Source organism: Cupressus sempervirens, chromosome 5 (assembly GCF_028749045.1).
Source record: "Cupressus sempervirens isolate cs-2001-9-10 chromosome 5, ASM2874904v1, whole genome shotgun sequence".
Classification (NCBI taxonomy): domain Eukaryota; kingdom Viridiplantae; phylum Streptophyta; class Pinopsida; order Cupressales; family Cupressaceae; genus Cupressus; species Cupressus sempervirens.
Genome location: NC_143122.1, coordinates 512,241,350 through 512,266,762, shown reverse-complemented (window position 1 = coordinate 512,266,762; position 25,413 = coordinate 512,241,350). Strand labels below are relative to the sequence as shown.

General features: G+C 36.6%; 1 protein-coding gene across 1 annotated transcript in view; it reads left to right on the top strand.

Annotated features, from left to right (window-relative positions):
- LOC149556953 (inactive protein kinase SELMODRAFT_444075-like) overlaps positions 1 to 1,069 on the top strand; it is a 79,064-nt gene extending 77,995 nt beyond the window's left edge. The window contains exons 9-10 of the mRNA XM_089831594.1: positions 172 to 321; positions 468 to 1,069. Of these exons, the coding sequence (XP_089687720.1) occupies positions 172 to 321; positions 468 to 740 (423 nt within the window). The 3' untranslated portion in view covers positions 741 to 1,069. The remainder of the gene's footprint in view (positions 1 to 171; positions 322 to 467) is intronic.
- The last annotated feature ends 24,344 nt before the right edge of the window (positions 1,070 to 25,413 follow it).

Genomic DNA, 25,413 nt, shown 5'->3' with positions numbered 1-25,413 from the left:
AAATCAACATTAAACTTTGTTTTCAAACAGTGCCTAATATTGCCATTAATATATTCAGATTTATAATTTTTTTTCTCAGTTTCTTCCAAGTTATTTGCGGTGTGCAATTTTCTTTGGCCTTATAGCAAGTAGGCAGCTAAATTATTCCTCACCACTATGGGACATGTACAGGCACGCCCTTTGCTAGAGGAGCATGCTATCTATGCATTGGTGGATCCACGTTTGGGGAACAAGTATTCACAGAATGAAGTCTATTGCATGCTTCATGCTGCTTCTCTGTGCATTAGAAAAGATTCTCATTTGAGGCCTAGGATGTCTCAAGTATGTCAAAAGTTACAAGACGGCAAAGCCAAATTTAGACTTATTCAATTTTTATCAAAGTAGCGGGTAGAATAGAGCAATTGATACTGAATTTCACGTGTATGAGATGAGTACTGATCGGAATGTTACAAATTGTTATTTAACAGGTACTTAGAATACTAGAAGGCAATGCAATGATTAATACGAGTTATGCTGCAACACCTGCGTACGGTTCTTTGACTTTTGTAAACAGAAGCAGGACATCGAGCGAAGAATGCGGTATTAATACTTCTCTCGACCCCGACTCTATTGTGGACTTGAGAGGTAAACTGTCCTTGCATGGAGAGCCCCATGTGAACAAATTGTCATATGAAGCATTAAAAGCAGCTTACAGGAAAAAGGGAAGTTGTGCACGATCTCATTGGAAGACTAAAAAATAATATCAGGATCATGAGAGCATTCATTAGTATTTTTAACTACCCAAGGGCAGCCTTGCTAGTGTACCCGGAGAAGAGCTAGAAAAGCTGATTGTATATTAATATATAGATTTCCTGTTGAGGATAACTATTGGAGTCAGAAATGTACAGAAGATTTATTTTCATCACAGGCGTTGTGTTCCTTTATAGTTGCACTCAAGTTATTGCCAGTGTTATATAAATATGGAGCAGTGTGCGGCCAAGTAATTTGTTTTGTAATTCAATAAAATGTTTATTGTATGCTTATACAGAATAAATCAAAGAAATAATTGGAGGAGACCTTCGTTCGGAAACTACACGTAAATATTTGGTGCATTGTTGCACAGTATGCTTACATGCGAAAGTGAGATGTTGCTGGAATTATTAATCGTGCTGGAATTGAGGAAACCGTTCTAAAATGAAATGTATTTTTGTCTTAACGAAAATTTCTTGCCAAACAAAGAATTGTATGTAAGCGAAAAACCTGTGGAGGTCATTTTGTACTTTTCGTTTTTCCAAATTAATTAGCGGTCGATTTATACAAATTAATGTATTTGCAATTTCTCTTTTGAAGAATGCAATAAAAAGGTGTACGTTATATCAAAATTAAAATGATTTTAATTAATAACTATTGAAAATGATTGAAATTTGTAAAATAATGTTAATTTTTAAGAAATTAAATATGATAAATAAATTATTATATAAAACATTGTAATTGTAAATGAATGAGACTAGCGACAATGAGTAATTTTGAAGGTTTAAAGAATAATTATTTCTGGAAAGCAAATTGTATCGAGATTCAATAAGATTATAGTGCATTATTAGTTGAGTTTCGTGGCTGTAGATTGGTTCCGAACACAAATGGGCTTTATTAAATTTTGACTTGGTTTGTTCATAAAATTAATGTATATTTGATTTGGCTTTAATTCATACAACACAACTCTCTAGCAACACAAAATTGTTTTGGTTCAAATTAATTGTGACACATGAGCTTTAATAAGACATATAATGCATCAAAGTCCTTGTCCTTGCCTATAGTTAAAAAGGAAAATAGAGATATGGGGAGAGTTAAAAGGCATGTAGTGTCAATTTAAAACAAGGAGAGAAAAGAAATGAAAAATAAAAATTATAATAAAAATAACATATACAATTTTAAAGTGGTTCAACAATTATTTACATTATTTCAACTAGGGAATCAATCTATTATTCAAATCTCTAATTACAATAAATATACTACACAATCATTTATAGAAAGCTCTTTGACTCTCATATCCTAACAATCTCCTCCATGAAGTCCAACTAACGTAGTCATGAACTGTGACATCCCTTTGTTGATGTTTGGTAGCTTCAGTCGGTTAAACCTATGAGACTATAGTATAAATATACATATATATTACATACATAAGTGTGAGTTGTAATATATATATGAAATATTATATATATTTTTATTTTATTAATTATAATGGATAGACACGTCTCATGAGGAGACATGTCTCTTCATGTGTCATTTGTAATATATATAAGAGGAGATTGATGCATTTGAAAAGCATATACCAAAAAATGGCAATGCAATTACATTTGCAATCGATCTTAAGAAATCAACATGGTATTAGAGCCTACTTAGAGATGAATAGAATGAAAAGCACTTCAAATGCTTATAAAGCTTGAAGTGGTAGAGAACAAGGATTTGTGATAAAATAACTATTTTGTGCATGCTATATATGTGTTCACATATTTGACTACGGTGTATGGTGAGGAAGAGCCAGTTTGTGATGTGTTTGAAGAATTGATAGCAACGTCGAACATGAGGCTAGAGCAATCCACAGACTCAAATGATTGTAAATGTCTCATTTAGGTGACAGTAGCACTTGCAATTGTGGCCGCAATCTTCACTGTGAAACTTGGTACAAAGTATTAACAACTTACTTCTTGGTGAAAGTTGTGTGTCTCAAAATTATTTGGACTTGTGGTGTAGAGATGTGCATTGATGATAGGAGTCTATTATGTTTGGGAAACGATTTTAACATTTGGTGATTCTGAATGGCCTCTCTTGCTTTTCGAGTTTTAATCTTTTTACAAGTTGGCTTTATGGTGGGGGTGCGAGCGTGGTTGATTATATCCTCATTGTTGCTTCTTTCCTCCCCTCCATCCAAAACTTTACTATCTCCGATCTTCCCTTGGCTGATCATGCCCTCCTTAGCCTTTCGATTTGTGTTTCTTCCCACTCTTTACCACCCACCTCTAGTGTCCGCCCCCATACCTGTTTTTGTTTTAAGGATAGTGATCAAGACCTCTTCATTTTTCATTTGAGAAGATTCCTCTGCCCCGCTAGCTTCATGGATCACAGTCAAGGGTCCACCATGTTTCATTCACTAGCTATCGCAATTTGGGAATCGACTCTCCTCTCTATCCCCCACTGCTCCATTCCCAACACTACCAGATCTGTTCGACGGAATAGTCCCATGAACTAGTGGTTTGATGATGCCTGTAAAATTTCTACCGCTCCTTACGCTTGGCTTTAGATACTTATTCCCCCGCTTGCACCAATTTACGACTCTCTTACAAACATTTTCTTCGCCATAAGAAATGATTATTTATTGCTTCACAAGGTAGATCCCTCCGTGACACACTTATTCAGTATCCCAAGTTGTTTTGGCACATCATATTCCCCCGACATAGCCAACTCCAGTCCACCCCCGACCTTCACCTCCTTGCCTCCCATGTCTCCATGTTGTATGACATCTCGGGTCAGCTCACTCCCCTTCCCAACCCACTCCCCATTGTCACTTATTCTCCACCTCCAACATTTACGAGGCCATTAGACTTATGAGATGCAGTAGGGTAGCTGATGAGGAGGGTTTTCAGGCTAAGCTCTTCAAGCTCGATACCATGCTCTTGGGCCCTTATTTCTATAGTCTTTAATAGAGTGGTTTGTTTTGGTTTTTCAAACTCATGGTCGATACATGTTATTCACCCGATCCATAAGTCTAGGCTGGCCTCCAACCCCGAAAACTATAGGACCATCATGATTAGGCATACATTTGCCAAACTTTATGCTACAACATTGAATACTATCTTATCCAGTGAACTTGACAAGAGGAATTGCAAGGCTAAGGGTCAAGCAAGATTCAGGGTAGACTACCAGACCATGGGTCATATCTTTACACTACAAGCTATTATCGAGAAGGCTCGACACCACTCAAAGAAAGTCTACTGTTGTTTTGTGGATTTTTGTAAGGCTTTTGATTCCATCCCTAGAGCGGCCCTTTTTGAGAGACTGAGATTTTGAGATCTTACTGATGGCTATCATGAGGTTATATGAGACAGTGATTGGTAGACTCAAGGCCACAGAGGGCCTTTCCAACCCTATCTAGAGCACCATTGGGGTGAAGTAGGGCTGCCCCCTCTTGCCCACCTTGTTCGGGATCTACATTGATGAGCTTGAGGCTTTTCTTAGTGACTCCTCGCTTCTGGGTGATGGTTGTCATCTACACTAGGTATTGATCTCCATCCTTCTCTTTGCTGATGATGTGGTTTTTTCCTTTTCTCTTGAGGGTTTCAGAGGCTTTTATAGATAGACTTGCATCTTTTTGCGACATGAGACAGCTAGTCATAAACCTTGATAAGACTTGTGTTATGGTCTTCAACGGTTTGAAGACCTACATATCCATTTTCACTTCTAGGGTCGAGAAGTTGAGATTACATCATCTTACACATACCTTGCCGTTAAGTTTTCTGGATCTCATTTCAACTTGAGACCAACCATTTAGCCTTAGATCAGTAAAGGGTTGAGTTCCCTTGCCATGCTCGAGAGACAGTGCTTCAGACAACACTTTCAGGATACATCGTCTAAGCTATCCCTCTTGGATTCCTTAATAAGACCCACAATGCTCTATGGTTTGGTGGTTTGGGGTCTTTCCCTTTTAGACTCAGATTGGGCCATGATCGAGCATACCCAGAATTTGCTCCTCCGTTGGATTATCAAATGTCATAGATCTACTTCCCATAATATTATTTTGGCTGAGTTTGGAGCTCACCTATTTAGGCTTGCAACCATTTTTGACTTGATCTGGTTTCTCCATCGTCTTCATGGCTTTGCAGACTTGGCTAAAGGCCAACACAGACACCCTTACTTAGCCTACTGCTCCTCAGTTGCTATTGCAGACTCTGATCCAACCACTAGATCCCGTTGTTGGTCTACTCAGGCTATTATCCCACTGAGTTCAGTTGGGATCGACATTGACTATCTCCCTCCCTACCAGTTCTCATTGGACACTCTTGCTCATCTACTCGCCTCTCGGCAAGAGTTGAATGGGCATGTCAGACTTGACATTTACAGGCAGTATATCATATGGACTTGGGCGGATCCTCTAGGGGGACTATGTCCAAGAATGGCTTTCTACACCAAGCACTTCTTAGATATTTGGGATGGGATTATTGTACACCTTGAGTACTTACATAGATATTGGACACATGCCCTACGTATCTCCCTTGGCTCCTTTAGGGTGGGCTCGCACAGACTCTGGATCTAGGTCGATCACCATATTGCTAGATAAGATTGGGTGTGTAGACTTTGTACCTTAGCAGAGGTAGAATCTAAGATCCATTTTCTTTTCAAATGCCCCATATCTATGAGATTAGAGGGAGATTATTATTATTATTATAGAGATTGTAGATCCCTCTCAGATTTTTTCAGGTACACAGATCAATGTTGCATTGTCCTCTATCTCTGAGAGTCCTTACAACTTCGTGACCATACTTTACAGCTATCATTTCCCAGGAGTTAGGCCCAGTCACAGCTTATTACAACCTTCTTCTTGCCCTTAGCTCTGGCTCGGGGTGTGAAGCGACCATATAGTTTTCATAACACAGGCCATTCTAGATCTGTGAGACCTCATAGAGGATCTCTTCACCAACGACACTCATCTCGTAGCACTTAGCTTCATCACATGGCCTCTGGTAGCCGCATAGATCAATTGCTGTTGGACTTTTTCCCTGTGAGGACATATACTTAAACTTTTTCGTGATGTCTCTTGCTTTCTTCTTCTTTTGTTGTACTTGTTCTTTTTTTTAAGACACCGTTTGGTGCTTCGTTTGTCTGCTTTCTTCTTGGTGTAAGCTTCCAGTCCCATAGACCCACATTGTGGTCTTTTATTGGACATTAATAAAATTATCTTATCTTATCTTATTGGAAATAATGTCGATGCCCAATGGATGTGAGGTGGACACCACTAGGGATGCAAATATTCTTGTCTTGCTTTATGTTTGAGTCAATTTGGGTATGTATATTGACAATGTTTCAACCGTTAGTCCCCACCTAGTTGGCATGCATAAATCCTTGAATCAATCTATTATTCAAACATGTCAAGTTGACCATAGGAAAAACATAGTACAACTTGAGCACTAAGATTGATATCAAACATACTGTCACACTAAGAGGGTGTTAGACCAATTCACAAACGATATTTTAGGGTGAACAAAAATAAATACACGTAGCCTATTTTTTGGAGGCTTGTCCCAGAAGCATTCAAGGTCTTCAATAATGGAAGCTCATGTGGAGCGTACCCTAGAATCAATTTACAATATTCTAAATAGATAGAATGAGAGAGATAAAATAGCGACTAAACAAGCTCATACAAGTTACATCGCCAATGCAGAGGAAATAGAGAGGAAGTAGAATTAGAATCGGTCAAAGGGAACACATCAGCTATTATAAGATGTGACCCAAACCCATAGATGTGATCGAAAGGATTGAAGACAATGAACATGCAGTGTGGAAACAATATGTGAGGAGCCCACATCATCGATCTCACATGCAGTGTGCGCACAAAGGGACCCTTCGTTAACAAGATAGATTTTAATGTAACAAACTCATGGGGATGATGAGGTAAAATCGAGGTATGAGATATTAATTTGTTATTTTGATATTAAGTAACTATGCCATTCTATTTTTAAAAGGTGAAGTAGATTATTATTTTTAAATATATAGTTAAGTTATCAATAAACCTTTATTGATAATGAACATTTCATAAATATTCATTCATATGTTTAATATGATTTAGATATTATAATTAAAAGTATAGTTGATAACTATATATATGTATACGTGTGTGTAGAACAACATGAATTTTTAAAAATAAGTTATAAAAATAATGTTTATTTAATAATGTTTATTTAAGAAATGATTGATATTTTATGAGATCAATATAATATCTTAAAAGGTGAAAGAAATTTAGTATTATATGTACAATTATCACGTCAGTGATATCAATGATGGAGGTGTGCATATAAGTATTTAATTCTTAAGTATTACAATTATTTGTTCATTATTCTCCTTCTCTTATTTGTATTTCTATATGTACTATAAGAGTTGCGTGCCTTGACCTTTTCCTCTGAGAATTTTATTGTAGGAATAGGGAGTTTGAGATTCAGAGGGAGCTTGACATTTCATTAGAGGCAACAATGAAAGAGAGTGATCAAATAGAGAATGCAAACAACTTAAAACTTCAATCACTTAATCTACTTTGTTATGTATCTAATCTACTTGCATGCATGGAGCATAAAGCAATAAAGTAACAACACTATAACACTTTGACACAAGAATTGGTAACCTAGAAACCCTCCAAGTAGAAGGTAAAACTAGGGTGGAGATGACACCCACAATGCTTCATTACTGTAGTAATAAAGTTGTCTTGTTAAGGCTTACAATTGATCACTTTCGATGATCTACTCAGTTAAAGAGTAACAAGGACTGTTAGGTCCACCTTGTGAAAGGATTTATAAAATACAATTAAGCATGTACTCTATTAGGAGTTTTTGCAAAGGACTGTTAGGTCCACCCTATTAAAGGATTTAGGAATGATGCACCTGTTAAGATGAATTGGTGATTTAAACTTTGATATGAAACTCTGATTGCTGATGAAGATCCTTTGAAGTGAAGTGATCATCTGACTATGATAGATGAGTCTCTACCTTTCCTTGTGCTACTTGTAGCCTTCTAAATATATTCCACTCTTCCATATTCGCTTGTAGACAATGTTATTCAACTCATAGTATCACTTCTATATGTTATTTGGATTAAAAAAAAACCTTATATCCATCCAAATAATCCCATTATAGGTTGGCTACAACATAAATAGTTCCAAAATAATAATCAAGTCAGTTTAGTGCTGAAACTTGGGTCCAATGGATTACTCCGGTGATACTAAAGACACTTGGGCAACACTGTCACCTTAGCTAACTTTGGTACTCGGTTGATACTGCATACTCAATTCATATTGATCACTCAAAAAACACTGTTGGCTCGGTTCACACTACTTTTCCTACTTGGTTATCATCTTAAAACACAAATACTTAGCTAACTTGGTTTACATTGGAGCTTGGTAGATACTGTCAACTCGGTTGACACTACAAATCGGTGGGAACTGTCAACTCATTGGACACAACAACTCCGTTGACACAACTTCATTCATACTAGGTTAACAATATTATCTTGACTCATTCATGAGCTCAGTTAACATTGATGTATGGTAGCTCAGTCAGTGCTGACTTTTGATAATGACTAAGTGTTTTGGCAATAATTGACAATATGTCTTGCCATTAGATTAACAATCTCCCACTTTGGTATTAGCGACAAAACACTTATCATGTACAAAATCTGAAATGAATTTTTTATAGTCAAACTCCCCCTTTGAATATGCTTTGTTCTGTAGCTCGGTTTGCACCGAAGACTCTGCAATTCAGTTTGAATTGAAAACTCTATTTTTGACTTTTCAAAATTGTTTTTGTATAACTTCTTTTTACATATACTTAATCTGTACATATTTCCTTTATTCTATACATACTTTCCCCCTTGTTTTTGTTACAAATGCGATAAATTTATAAGGTTATGCCAAAATGATAAAGAAAATCATGATGTACCTTCAAAATCAATGACATAGTCTTATCCTAGTTATCTTGAAGTACCTTTAGTATGTGTAGATATTTATGAAGCTCTACTGATAACTCCAACATGTGATCTACCACTAAGAGGTTTGTGTCCTTAACTAATGTCTTTGCATGATCTATTCTTTTCTGCACAATGTCCATGTGGGGGAGCATCATACTATGTATATCTACTAATGTTTCCCTTGTTCTGCCTTTTTTCTCTTAGTAGTTATCCCTGAAGATTTGTCAAAAATTTGTTTTTTGCAAAATGATTTGAACTATAACTTGGGTTGAGTGCCAACTGACTAGCACTAGCCTTTAAGTCCATATCAATCTTAGCCGGTTTATCTTTTATTTCCTTGGTAAATTTGTTGTATCAATCAACTTTACAAATAGAGATACAACATTATTCACAACATTTTCTAAAGTAAAAATCAAAGTAGACAATTCTACTTGATCTATGGCTATTTTCTGTGCTATATTCTCCATCACTTAATTCTCAAACTTCCTTTCAACTTCCTCAAGGAGTTTTTTTTTCCCATATGCATCCTCATTGAACTTATGTACAATATCAATTAATTGATCGATGATAGGGGCTTTATCATTTACCTCTATAGATAGAGCATCCATAAATATTTCTTTGATGTCCTCCAAAACTTTACTTCTATCTCTCTTTCTGCCCTTAGCATCTGTTGTTTGGCCCTTTTCTTCCACAATTCTCCCAAAATATCCATTTTCTCAGTAGATAGACTAGATTGGTCCCAATTTGGGATCACAATCTCTTCATCTAAGCCTATGTCATCAACTATCTTCTCTTTGCCTTTTCTCTTAACAATTGATGAAGGTGTGATCTCTTTGCCTTTGTCAACCGAGTCCTTCTCCTGTTGTATCTCTGTTGTAATTGTAGGAGCTTGTTGCTTAGTTACCACAGGGATAGTGGTTGGTGAAGATGTAACAATCTTCACTTCACTGCTAAGTTCAACTAGGTTCAACTCAATGGATTGTTTCTGAGGTTTTGCCTTAGGTGGAGTGGTAGGAAGAGATGCCATAACTTCTGCAACAATCTTCTTAGGATCAGACTGTTCAATTCTCTGAATCTCTGGTAGGTGTCCCTCTTCTTTGATATCAAAAATGGTTTTCCACATATTTTTTGTGGTCTGCACAACATCTTCTATCCTTTTTGACAAAATTTGAAAAGTTTTAAATCTAGGAGTCTATTTGTTTTCATATTTGGACATGGCCTCCTTGATTTCCTTGTCAGAGAGGTTTGATATTATTTTTCTCAGAGTCTTCTCTTTGATGTCTTTCTCTATTTTGACAACATTTTCCCAATGGAAAGAGACAACCTTTAGTAGAGCTTCAAGATCTTTCCCTTTAAGTTTAGAGGGGTCATATTTCCACTTTTCCATTTTCTCAATCAATGCATCTTCAATCTGCTTTTGCTCATGGTTACTTTTTGTTTCATATTTCTAATATCTGAAGTCTGCCATCCCACTTCCTTCCCTTTATTCTTTTAGTCTTTGTTCAAAGGTAGGTGGTGGCTTCTTGAGAGAGATGATAGGAGTACTGTCTTCATCTGAATGATCATCCTCTTCTTCAACCTTCAGTTTCTTTCTTAGCCTCCTAGGCTTGGTAGCAGTGATCACAAGAGTAAACCTTGCTGGTTTCTTTGATGTTGACTTTGATGGGGTTTTAACCTTCTTCTTAGGAGGTTCCTCTACCTCTTCTTCTTCATCACCATCCTCTTCATCTTCCTCTTCTACATCATCACCCTTTCCTTTAGCGAGCATGAGAGGTGAATCTATTTTGGCAAGTTTCTTCTCAAGGTTATCTAACCTTTCCTTTTCTCTCTTTAGGATTTGTGGAATCTGAATCTCAAGTGAGATTCTTGTCTTGGCTTCCTCATACGTTCCAAAATATGTAGCCTCAGGATCCACATGCTCATTAATGAGAGTCTCAATAATGCCTCTTGTTTCATCCATATCTACCTCATATGCCAAAGGTTTTACCTACGCAATCCTAGGTCTAACTATCTGAATATGAACTTTGTCACAGTCAACTAAGAAGCATATATCCTACTCATAGTCATCTACCAACTGCTTAGGGATCCTAAGCCTAGTTTGCATCCTCTCCTTGAAGTTATCAAAGTATGCATCCATGATGCTATCAAAATTCTCACCCATCTCAACTATGAACTCATTAATCTTATACAATACTGGGGTGTCCTTCCTCCAGATAACATTTCCTTTTGATGGAAAATAATTTTTACACATAAATGAATAAACATACCAAGAGTGAATTGAACTTACATGAGTTGTTCTTGGAGGCTCAAATACACTCCATGTTCTTGCTTAGCTGGATGCAGTGGAGCTCAGTGAGGTCAAAGGATAGGATCTTCTTCACAACCTTGTGCTAGGTCCACTACTTGACATGGAATGTAGTTTGGATGACTTAAACTATAGATTTTGTGTGGTATGACATGGATGCCAAACTTGATATCCATGTCAGTCATGTTGTTCAATTTCATTCCTTTGCCATCCCATTCAGCTAGGGTTAGCTTTGCTAGCTTTTCCCGTCCTAGGATTTTGGTAGCCTTTGACTTCTCCAACATTGGATACTTAGTTATCCTATGAATCTTTTTCTTTATGATGGGATAGGTCTTCTCAAGCTAAAATGACATATCATGGAATCGATTCAGTATGAACCTAATCCACTTGATTCAAAATTCCTGGGCATGTGAATGATGTGGGTCAAGCCCTTAACCTCTACATGCTTGTGTTCTAGTTTTAACACATCATTATTGCATAATGCACCATATGCTTGATCCAACTGAAAATTACCTAGTTCTTGAATATAACAGTAATAAACGATCTAATATTATGAATGAGAAGTACCTTGGGGGGAATTTATGAGTGTGCCCCTTGTGGATCCTTCTCCTCAAAAATTACTGGATACAACTTGAATTTCAGTGGAATGGATTTTGAACTCTTTACCAACATTTTAGAACCGCTTTTGACCTTAGCACTCAAAGATGCTACCATACTACTTAGTTGATGAAGGATTTGAAGATAGTGACTTCTCCTAAGACTTTCCTTCAACAAGTTTTCTCTAAATTTCTTTGGGAGCTCGAAGAATGTTGTGCTCTGTAAAAAATTTGAATTCGCAGTGAAAAATGAGTCTTTGATTTATTCCTTTTATCAAATTTTTAAAATTAGGGCCTCATTAATGTTCTGTACCTAGGTAGGTGAAAGAGGATTGGCTTGGTATTCAAACCTTGAATGCACCTTGAAGCTTAGATAATATTAACTAATCATACTTGGTTGAGTCTATCCCTGCTCAGTTTGGTCTAAGGAGTAACTCGGTTAGGACTAAGAACTTGGTTAGGCCTAAGGAGTGACTTAGTTAGAGCTGACAGCTCTGTCAAGTATGGGATTTTCCTCTGTCCAAGTGCATATGTTATGGTGATTTGGACTATCTTTTTTGGATGACTAGAGTTGATGTAGAATATGAATTTGTTCATAGGTCCAGTGGTCTCCGTGCATGCTTATGCAAAGATGATTGAGTTACCCAATTAATTGTCTTCAGTGTCAATAACCTCATTATTTTCACTTGAATTCTATGGATATTTCCTCACCCATTGCTACTTCATTTGAGTCTTGATCTAATCATCCTTTGATTTATTTTTATCTTCAACTATAGCTCTATTCATGTAGTTCTTTTCTAGATGACCAAGTTTCTTACATACATAGCATCTTTTGGTAGGATTCCTCTTTCTGAAGTGAGTCTTCATGTAGTTAGCTCCAATGTGTCCATAATATCCACATAGATAACATCTACACTAAGTTTTGTAATCCCAACCAAATATGTCTTTAGCAAGTTGTTCAATAGGATTCCAGTTCTTGGTTCCACACTTTGAGGATTTGTGACCTTGTTTGTTGCATGTGAAACATTTTCCTTCAAACTTAGTTTTGTCTATGCATTCACTATCTCTATGCTCATGTTTGTTACAACTGTAGAATTTACCATTAAAATTTGACTTTCCATTACTCCAAAATTTGTTTGATGTATGCCTTTCTACAATAATTGCATGTAGGTATTTTTTTGTTTTAAGCTCCTTGTGAGATGATTCTCCTTGTTCGGTGTATCCGAATCCTGATTTTCCTTTGTGTCTATTCTTAGATAGCTTAACTAATTGATCCATGCTATCATGTGATCTTATTATTCTTTCATTGGTTTCTTTTTCTACTCTAAGATCATTTATGAGTCTTTCATTTTCTATCCTTAGATTGATGACTTCTTGATTTGCACTATTTAACTGATTTACCATATCTGCTTGATATAGTGAGATTTGGTGGATTTCATTGTCTTTTTCTTCTAACATGGTGTTGAGCAATATTCTATCTTCTTTTTCCATATTTTTATCATTTTCATCTTGGTTTGTTTGTTCCATGACTTCACATATCCTGATAGAATGAATCTCCAATTCTTTTTTCAATTTTTTTGGCTTCTTCTTGTAGAATAAGGTTCCTTCTAAGTAGATCTTCTATAGCTGCATCTACTTCACCTGATCTTCTCTCTCTGCAAATATCTTCAATTCTTTCTTCCATGTATAAATTGTCATTCACATGTGTTTCCAATTCTTTTCTTCTTTTCATGGATTGAGAAAGTTGATTCTTTAGTTTCTTGATTTGTTCCATGGCCATGACATATAGATCCAACTTTTCATTTTCAATGGATTTCTCTATCTTGTATACTTTCATTGTCTCTGATCTTTTCTCTCAAGCTCCTAAACTTCTGATAAGAGAACCTTTCTTTGATACCTATTGTTGTAAATGTAATGCAAGCTAGGTGACTGAGAGGGTGGAGGGGGGTGCGTGTATTAGGAACCACTTAAAACTTCAATCACTTAATCTACTTTGTTATGTATCTAATCTACTTGCATGCATGAAACATAAATCCATAAAGTAACAACACCATAACACTTTGACACAAGAATTGGTAACCCAAAAACCCTCCAAGTAGAAGGTTAAAATGGGGTGGGGATGACACCCATAATGCTTCACTACTACATTAATAAAGTTGGCCTATTAAGGCTTACAATTGATCACTTCTAGTGATCTACTAGATTAAGAGTAATAAGGACTTTTAGGTCCACCTTGCGAAAGGATTTATATAATATACTTAAGTATGTATTCTATTAGGAGTTTCTACAAAGGATTGTTGGGTCCACCCTGTTAAAGGATTTAGGATTGATGCACCTGTTAGGATGAATCAATGATTTGATCTCTAATATGCAACTCTGATTTCTGATGAATATCCTTTAAAGTAAACTGATCACCTGACTATGATGGATGAGTCTATGTCTTTCCTTATGTTTCTTGTAGCCTTCTAAATATTATGCTCTTCTATATTCACTTGTAGAAAATGTTCTTCAACTCATAGTATTACTTCTATATGTTATTTGGATAAACAAAAAATACCTTATACTTATATCCATCCAAATAATTCCATTACAGGTCAAGTACAACATAAATAGTTCAAAAATAATAATCAATTTGGCTTAGTGTTGAAACTTGGGTCCGATAGATTACTTGTGTGATACTAAAGACTCTCAAACAACACTACCACCTTGGCTAACTCTAGCACTCAGTTGATACTAGATGCTTGGTTGATACTAATCACTTGACAAACATTGTTGGATCAGTTCACATTGCTCTTCCTGCTTGGTTATCATCTTGAAACAAGAATACTCTATTGACTCAATTTACACTGGAGCTTGGTAGATACTATCAACTTGGTTGACACTACAATTTGGTGGGAACTGCCAATTTAGTTGACACTACAACTTGGTTCAGATGACTTCATTCATACTATGTTAACACTGTTAGCTTGATTCATTCATGATATCAGTTGACATTGTTGTCTGGTAGCTCGGTCACTACTGACTTCCCATAATGACTAAGTGTTTTGGTACTAATTGACAATATGTCTTGCCATTAGATTAAAAAAGTTTGGTTGAGGAGCTTAGATGATTTATTTTTAGACGGAGTTCAAAAGAGGTCATGTGTGACTATATGAATTTAATGGGCGTACCCCCTATGTACATCATGAGGAAGTGACAACTTCCAAATGATGTCACTTGTGTTTGCAAAATTTATTGAAAGGTAATGATCTTACAATAACTTATTTTTCTATAATGATGGATATCTTACAATGTATATGCAGATCATGATAGATTATACTTTTCATTATGGATGTTTATATGGTATGCATTATGTGAATGTGAGTCCACATACCTTATGAACTTTTAAGCACTTAGTGAATGGAAAATGAGATGAGATTCAAGAATGTCAAAAGAGTTGACATTCAAATATCAAATAAGTTTATTACTCAAAGTCAAATGAGTTTACTTTCAAATTGAGTTGACATTTTCCAAATGAGTTGACATTTAATAAATCAGGAAGTCAAATGAGTTGACATTCCAGAAACTAGTTTTCCATTGAGGTAATATGTTGTTCATATTCTTGTTTATCCTCCCTAGCTAAGAGGGACTGTTGATGTTTGGTAGCTTTAGTCGGTTAAACCTATGAGGCTATAGTATAAATATACTTATATATTACATATATAAGTGTGAGATGTAATATATGTATATTAATTACATATATTTAATATATGAGGTATTATATAATTTATTATTTTATTAATTATAATGGATAGACATGTCTCTCCATGTGTCATTTGCAATATATATAAAAGAGGAGATTGATTCATTTGAAAAGCATATACAAAAAAATGGTAATGCAATTACATCTGCAATTGATCCTAAGAAATCAACACCCTTGCTTCCCTATTTTGTATCTCATAGAACAATTGGGCCTTGAGAAGATCTCGACTTTGATAGACTTTGATCCAATACACGCTAAATGAGTCTTCTCCAAATAAAATCAAAATCAAATATATTTTCCCCAACACAAAACTTAGACACAAACTTTCCCATTAGTCCATAATGAAAAATGTAGCTTTCTACAAATTCAAAACATACTTCTCTAGAACTTATAAAAAAGCTACATCCTCCTTAACTCCCCTAGCTACTATCCTTAATAGAGCTATTCTTAAATAGAGCATCCAATCAATTACTATGTACTATTGAAATATAGGGACTCATACCCTCTCCTAAAATTTGAAGTACCCATACTTGAGAATCCCCACACTGGTACTCGAGGTACCCGAGTAGCCCCACCTTGCCAATTTGCAACCACATTGTTGTTGGGATGAGTACCCAAATTTCTATTTGATTTTTGATTTTTGAATGTTTCTATTGGGTATATACTATGTTGAATGTTAAATGGTTATATTTCATGTTGCAATTTTGCTATGTTTAAGTATTTTAATTGATATGTTATACTAAAACATCATTTTTTAACTAGCATTTCAAGTTCTATATGTATAGTATACAACACCCCTTTATGTCCTGTCCTCTCCTTTCCAGCATCTCATGGCCATCTACCTTCCCAAAATTAAGGCCCAATATCTTCCGTTACAGAACCTTGTCCTATTGTCCTATCATCATGACATACCTAGTACTTGTGTTACACTGCTATGTATTCAAATTTGCGTGATAAACTGTGGGCTAACTATTTCTCAACTTCTTGGGAGGTTTTGTAGTGGAGACGCACATAGTGATATCCCCTTGGAACAAATTTAGCATATCAAATTCTTATTATATATGCCAATATTGTAGGAAAGAAGAGTTGTACCTCAAATGAGAAATCTCCAAATGTGTTATTCCACCATTAGAGTGTCCTACGACTTGCAATAATCTTCAACTTCAACTCTCAACATGTCTCTTGGTGGAACAAGTTTGACCCTACATAATCCATATTTCTTACACCACTTGGAAAATGATGTGGCACAATGTCCATCATGGGGCTTTGTGGTAGAAAATGTGAATTGGACAAGGAGAGAATTATCCAAGCTTGTGGAGAGCTACTCTCCTACCTCATTTAAATAAATTCTCGATCACAAAGCTCATTGTGAAAATTACTATTGCATTTTCTGATTATTAATCTTCTATCTTAAACAATTATTTAATTGCTGAAAATTCATAGCTAATATTAAAAAATAACACAACTGCAAATTCACCAATAATATATGGAAATAAATAAGCAACACAATGACACAATATTTTTAGACAAATCATCCTTGGAAAAACCCCTAACGGTAAGCCAATTCTACAGATGAGGAATTATATTAATTTTCAACAAATCAATAGATACAAAATTCATTGCCTCTTACTGACAAAACTCCAACAAGCTCCCAATTTCTCCTACTGATATTCCCCACTGTTACCCTAATGCTATCATTGCACCCTTGCTAACACTGTAAAACTATTTTCTATCACTATAAATTCATTTGCTAACACTACAAATGCTTCTTCAACTTGTGTTCTCCAAATTCCCCCTAACCCCCTTTTATACTACTCCTATTGGAAAGCCAATGGCCGAGATTGATTACAAATCAACAACTAAGATAAAAAATAACTTAACAACCCTAACCAAGTGGGCTTCTAGTTGCTTCTAAAAAGGGTCAATTATTTAACAAATAAATTTCCCTACTCTAACTAATTAGTTAGTGAAACTATTATTTGCCTAATAATTACAAATGGATGAACAATTTTCTAAAGGTACCAAAACCAATACTCGCTCTTAGCAAGGAAGCTGTTTTGCACAACACCCAACTTATCATTGAAGAAAATGAATTTTGCCTTCCGTAATGCCTTAAGTCAAAATTTCTACCACCTGCTCCTCTGTAGGTATGTATTGTAGTTACAATTTTTGATGAAGTGATATCTGGTGTCTATATGTTTAGACCTATCAAGAAATACTGAATTCTCAAACAACTTGATGCAACTTTGATTGTCATAGTAAGTCATATTAGTCTCAACCTTCTAACCAAATAAGGCTACTAACAAATTTCAAAGTCATATAACTTCACATGTCACCATGCTAGCTACTATGTACTCTGATTCTGCTAAACTTAGAGCCATTGACTTCTGCTTCTTGCTGAACCAAGATACACCTCCTAATCCTAAACTAAAATAATACCCTGAAGTGCTCCTTTTGTCTATTGTATTGCCTACCTAATCTGTGTCAATATGTCCTATCAATCTAATACCTTCACCTCAAATATATCTGATCCCATACCCAAATGTACCATGTAAGTAACACAACACATGTTAGTCATTGTCCAATGCATTCTCTTTGGTTCAACCATGACTTGACTAAGAGCATTTACTGAAAATTCTATATTTGGCCTGGTGTTGACCAAATACATAAGAAAACTAATCAACTGCCTATATAAGGTTGGATATACATCCTTCTCCCTGGATGTATCTACCTTCCTCTAATTTGTGATCATGGGTGTAGCCATGGATTTGCAATCCTCCATCTTGAATCTCTTCAAGATTTCAATGCAATATTTCCCTTGACTAAGGAAAATATCTCCATCTATTTGCCACACCTCCATACCTAGAAAGTAGTGCATAAGTCCCAAATCCTTCATCTAAAATCTTCTACAAGGTCCCTCTTGTAATCCTCTCTAAGGCATAGTGAACCTATAAGAAATAGGTATCCACATAAATAACAAGAATGAGAACCTCACCCCCAACCACCAAGTAGTAGAGGTTAGCATCCACTTCTCTCTTCACAAAGCCCATTTCTTGTATGTATCAATGTGCTCATACCACACTTTGGGAGCCTACTTGAGTCCATATGAGGATTGCTTCAATCTACACACATGGGTCTCTTTTTTGTGTGCTACAAATCCTTTTGGTTTCTCTATGTATATCTCCTCCTTCAACTCACCATTAAGGAATGCTATATTGACATCCATTTGATGGATTTTCCATCCCATCTATGCTGCAAATGAGATTAAATATCTTATTGAAGTATACTTGGCCACTGGAGAAAATGTTTCCTTATAGTCTACTCCCTCTTTCTGAGAGAACCCCTTTAGCACAAACCTTGTCTTGTATTTCTTGATGCTACCATCTACACCGTGCTTTATTTTATATATCTAGCATGATCCAATTACTGCTTTATCTATTGGTCTAGGCACTACCTCCCACACATTGTTATGAATTATTGAGGAATAATCAACCATAGCATCTTTTCATACTTGATGATCTACAACCTTTTGACAGATGGAAGGCTCACTATCTACCAAGTGATGAACTAATGCCACATAGTCATTGAACTTGGTTGGCTGTCTCTACTATTTAGTATTCTTCCTAGGAGCTCCACACACTTTTGAGTATTCATGTGTGTATCTTGAATCTCATGGTTCCTATTGCCAAATTTAGAGGATGAAATATCAAACTCTATGTCTTCTTGATGCATTTCTTGTTGCACCAGTTGCTCCACATTTAGTGAATCTTCACCACCTGAGTCTACCCTTATACTGGTAACTATTACCATTTTTTTTTATCACTATGCGAAAATGGGTAGAGCTGTTGACCAATCTTTTCCATCTAAGGTGGTTGCCATATCTCAAATCCTTTTATTTTATTCATTAAATGCCATACAATTTGGAAGGGAATGTAAAAAACCACACATATACTTTTATCCCTAAGTCTTTGGTCATGTTGCCTTGTTATATATTTTGCCTCTAACCTATCTTAAGTTATGATCGAGTGATCGATGCATGGTGGTCATCATGGCCTTGCAAGGATGAAGAATATAATTACATTTAATGTGGCGATGGTGTGATATAACTAGTCAAGTGGCTAAGTCTCAGATTGCCTAGTCACAGACAGTTAATGATAACTCAGAGTTAATGCAATGACACAGTAAAAGCCTTATCCACACAGTCACAGAGGGTTAGAGATAACCATAGGTTTATGTCACGAGGATGCATTTGCCTTGTCACTTGATCATAGGAGTTAATGGTCTGATTAAGTTTTAAGCCACGACAATGCTCTAAGGAAGAAAGTAGTCAATGAAATAGTCGGTCGCATGATCATAAGCTTAAATGCTAAGGTCAAGATATAAGTTGCAAAGCAGTGATTCCTATCTTATCACAAGGTCACCTAGATTTAATAAAGAATCATGGTTGAGGTTATGAGTGTGCTATTCCTCTTTTTTCGCATATTCGTGAATGGTTAAGACTACTCATGAGTTAAGCTTGCAAAGTGGCAGAGAGGTAACACATAGCATTGTGGGCCTTATTTTGACCTTTGAGAGAGGATCGTTCATCTTCCTAGTCATTTGATCAAAGATATATTAGTAGTCATCATCATGTTGCTAACCAAAGAAGAAAAAGGTTACCCAAGGTGACACAACAAGAGGTTGACATGTGTACCAATGGGCCCATTTTTTAATAGTAGTTCATATGCCCTTATCGCGGGATTACAATGAGTTAATTGTAACTTGAGGTTAAGGTTTTGATGTGACGATTCCTTTTTTTCTTGGTCACAAGGGTTAATGGTTGAGTCAAGATATAAGTTACAAAGTTGTGATTTCATACCATTTCAGTTAGTAGTCAACTTTTAAGCTCAATGCAATGTCGTAGCCAGAATCTAGCGGTCACAGAATATGTCACGAGGTTGTGATGTGGTCAATATTTTTGCTTGTCACATGACCACTATCAAGAATGATGTTAAGGGTTTAATTGTGGCGATAGAGTGATCGAGTTGTGATCACAATGTTGAAAGGTCAGGGGTAAAAGTTTGAAGTTGACTCTTCAACTATACGTGTGATCTCATTGGATAGTTAGTTAAGACTTTAACCAAAGGTGGCAAGAAATGATAGGTTCAAGCTGCAGAGCTGAAGCAAGAAAATAAAGATCTGATCCTGGATAAAGTAGAGCCAAGAGATCAAAAGGAAGGATTAGATATTTTAAACAGCCCGAGAGAAGAAATGGACGTGGTAAGAGTAGTTAAAGATATCATGAGTCTATCAGATAATGCAGCTGAGGAATTTCATGATGAAAGATAAAGGAAAACAAAATTAGTTAAAGGACTCCTGTAGCAAGTACCATCCTAGCATTTTTCATGATTATCTTCCTAGTTTTAGCCGAATACAAAGATGTAAAATGTAAATGTAAGATGTAATTTTCTAAAAATATCTGTATTTTTCCAATAGTTTTTTGACATGTGCCCCTCCTAGCTAAGGCTTGTTTCAATTCTTCTCTTTATAAGGATTCCCAAGATGTGGATGGGTAGGCTAGTTGAATCCTCAGAGTTTTAGATGCAAAATTGATGTTGTCATGATCTCTTCTGAGTCCTTCATAGCTTTTTTTGCATTTTCTACTCTATAGTTAGTCTAGAGGAATTTTGTGGAATTACGTTTGAAATCTAAATAGAGGAATAGTTTAGAAGTCCTTATTATGTCTTTGTTGCTCAAATTACCGATATGATATAACTTTGGTGATTTTTCTAAATCGCTATGTCTATGTCTTGGTTTTATTTGCAAGTAAGGTTTTGGATGTGTTCATATAGGTTATAAGTCATGAATCTGTGCTTTATTTCACATAGTTAACTATGAATGTTATCATTCCCTTTAGCATCTTTCCTAAAGTACTTTCCTTCTTATAAAATACTTCTGTATGAGTCTCCAATGATCACTATTGTACTTATTTCAATGATTCAGAACTGTTTCATCATGTTAGTCTAGAAATATCCTCATATTAATGTTTGGTGTATCACCTTAGCTTACCTTCCAAAATTTACTTTCAAGGAATCCTTCTATCCCTTTCCCCCTCAAGTTTAATTTCAATTTGAAGAAATAATTATGTGGACATCATAAGGAACTGACCTGTAATCGAAAGATTCACTCCTAACCTTGGGACACCCACTACCCAAGAGTGTTTCCATGTTACTTGAAGTGACTGAATCCTAGAATTGTAGTTTTTGATCAAGGTGCAACTTCTAGAGATAACAATTCTAGCACACCCGATGGGACAGAGAAAAGAGTTTCCAATCTTTTTTTCATATTTTCTTGCTATTGTTGATGTGTACAATTGTTTTTGATTAGATAAACAAGTTTTATAGGGATCCTAAAACCCAAGTTTGAAACAAAACAAAAGGCTGAAAATAAGCAATTAAAGCCCAGCCAAAGGACAATGACCAAACAAAAGGCCAGAACAACAGATCACCAAACAAAAGGTGACCAAAGTGGCAACAAAACAACCACCAACATAGGTTTTGACTAGGCTCCTAAAACCCAAAGAAGATAAGGGAAAAAAGTCTCCATCCATGATACACAACAAAATACAATAGGCCAAAAGCTAGGGGACAAAAAAAGTACGACAGGCCAAAAAGACCAGTCATGCTTTGCCTTTAGATCCCTTCTTTTGAGAACATAATGCCATATCAAAAGAGGTAGTGGATGGCTTGATCTTTTTTCCTTTTACTATGGTCCATCCATCCTCCACCAAACTAGTAGCCTTTTGCCACCGTAAATCAACAACACCAGAGCCAAGTCCATAAATCCCTGAGACCAGGGAAGAGGCCACAACAGGAAAATCTGCAACCAGAGAAGAAGGCATAGGAGGGTTCGACCTTGATAAAGAAGAAGTAGAGGGCATGGCCATATTTCCTTTTAATGAGGTCCTTCCAATCCCCACCAAACCAGCATCCATTAGGCTCTGAGAAGCAACAATGCCACAACCAGACCCTGAAACCCCTGAAGCCAGGGAAAAATCTGCAGCAGAGGAAGATACAATAGAAACAAGAGAGGGTACATCAACTTGAGAAGGAGCCAGAGAGGTGGTTATCCCCAGGACACCAAAAGATAGAACAAATGCATCCACAAAAGAAGCCAAAGGAGGGTCCTCCATCAAATCACTAGAAGATAGGACAACAGAAACCAAAGATTGATTTGCTACAACCAAAGGTGCCAAAGGATGATCCTTTGCTGAAGAGCTAGGAATAGTAGAAGAATCCTCCACCAAAATATCTTGAAGAGAGTCAACATCACCTGTAGAGAGGACCTTGTGGACCATGTAGTGACCCTTTGAGGCCCCTTTCCACCAAGAAGGGGGCATCTTCGGTCTAGATTTACCAGTGGAGCAGCCATAAGCCAGGTGACCAGTCTTGCAACACTTCTTATAGCGGAAGGGGATACCCTCATAGTCAAGAAGGATATTACATGATCCTAATGTAGAAGCCACTAAAATAATTTCTAGAAGTCCCTTGGAGACATCAATTTGAACTAGTATGCAAGCATACGTTGTTCGAAAAACATTGGATGAAGCCTTATCAATCAAGCAGAATGCACCAAGGGAGCTCCCCACCTCCTCCAAAATAGAATCTACCCAAAGGTGAAGGGGGAGATTCAACAACCTATCCCAGACAGGGAACATATTAAAAGATTCTGTCAATGGGTTGAAATCTTTATGCCAAGGTTTAGCCATCAAGGGAAACTTTGCTTCCCAATAGAAAACATGGCAAAGGATAGCATCTCTATTAGTAGTAGATTCAAATTTAACAATGAACAACCCCCTAGGCAAAGAGTAAATATGGGTTGTCTCTGAAATTATGGGGTCCCAAAAATGGGAAATCCAAGCATGCAAGTTCGATAAAGAAGGCCAAAAACCCTTAAAATAAAAGATAGCAGCATTGACTGAGAAGTCAACCATACAACTTGAGATCTCATCAATAATATCAGATTTTAAATCAATCTATAAAGGGTTACATACTACAATCGGAGCCCCTAAATGCACGGTATCATGAAGCCCTGGCTTATCAGCAAGTCCACCAAGACCAGCCTCAAAGGCAGCCACATCAACATAGGAAATGGCCGAACCACCTGCACTAGGCAAACAAACCCTAGAAGCCGAAGGGACCTCCATAAAGATGATCACAAGAAAAAACTCAAATTGAAGCCAGTTGCTGGAGAAAGAGTAGGATCCACATTGGAGCCAAGGTTGAATCTAGGAACAAAAGCCAAGCCGAAGTCAAATCCAGGCACAGAGGCAGGATCAAAGCCAGGGGCTGAAGCCTAAGCCTAAGCCAAGCACAGGGAACCAGGCGGGATAAAATCAAAAAGTTTTAGAGCCAAACAATGACTCCATAGCTAAGAGTCCATGAAGGTCCAGACGTGGAGGCTAGAAATGCCAAGGGTCAAAGCAAAAGCTGAAGCTGAAGTTGAAGCCGAAGCCAGGTGCAGGGAGCTAGGCAAGAAAAAAATTCAAAAATCGTAGAGCGCACAGGAGTCCATGAAGGTCCAGACGCAGAGGTCAAAAAGGCCAAGGGCCGAAGCGGAAGCTGAAGTTGAAGTTGAAGTCGAAGCCAAGCACAGGGAGCCAAGCGGGAAAAAAATTCAAAAATTGCAGAGCCCTAATGTGTACAATTGTTAATCAACCTGTTTAGAGGTGAAAGGATATACACATATGGTGACTCTAACTATGGAAAGAAGACAATCACACATGATTTATGAGAAGAGTACAAACAAGAAGTAGCTTTGCAAATTTTGAATATAAGGAGTTGTCCCCACCTAAAAGGAGAGGTAGAATAGCTAAAAGAATCCAGGATACCCTCATTCATACAAGAAGTGCCTGATCTAAACTTCCACTAGCAATCCTTGTCATTGTTGCAGTTCCAAGGAGAAGAGTTTTCCAAGCACCAATGGAAAGGCAATATAATTTTGTCCCTTTTAATCAAGGGAGTGCAATATTTTTTACTCAACATCATGATATTCCTCTAGATACCTTGAAGAGTTTACTAGATTTCACTAGGGAAGGCTAGACAACAACATTTGAGCATATCAAAGATGTTCCAACATTATGCAATGTGCACCATGTCACTAAGGAAGATGTTGCTATGAAGATCCTTGTAGCCTCATTCAAAGGAAAATCTGTGCAATGGTTTCAAAGCCTTGTTGTGGGTTCAATTAATTCCTAGGATGCATTAGGAGATGTCTTGATGAAACATTTTAAAGAAAAATCAAATTTTCTATCTTTGGTTGAACAACTCACAACCATCAAGTGTGCTCCTCATGAGAAGATGATGAATTTCAACTATAGATTTAAGAGAACATGGACAAGAATACAAATTTAGGTTAGGCCTTCAGAGGAACACACCTTTCTATATTATTTGAGGAGCCTAAATAGTGATATCTCTAGTATGATACAATCTATGGGGGGTTACTCATTACTAGAAGGTTATGACATTGCTATAAGAGGTGAGAATAGTCTCATTCAAGCTGGTACAATTTCTCCTAGGCCTCCAATGCCTATATATCTAGATATCCAACTTAATATGCCTCTAGCCATACCACATTTTAACCCATTATTGGCTATTCCAAGCCAAGAAATTGTAGCCACATGCCCTTCATTAGAGCTACAAGAGCTAAGAGATGGCCAAAGAAAGATGGAAAGCCTCATGAAAAACTTGGCTAATGAGCTAGTAAATGTTAAGAAGGGAGGTTATCAGGCTAGGTAGCCATCCCAACCCTAGAATCAAATTCCAAATGATCCCTTCAAGTAGCATTTTCAAAACCAATGTACACCTAATAGGAAAAATTATAATTAGAGACCTTTCAAGCCTTATAATCCTAATCCTTTGAATGCTCCTCCTCCTCCAAGTACTGTTAGAGATATGGCCTCTACTCAAAATAAATTGGTAGTAGACTATGATTGGTGCTATCCTTGTAATAAAAAATACAATTAGGCTACATGCCCCAGTGAGATGATGAATCAAGCCTTAATGGTTCAAGGTGCTTCTAGTGCACAA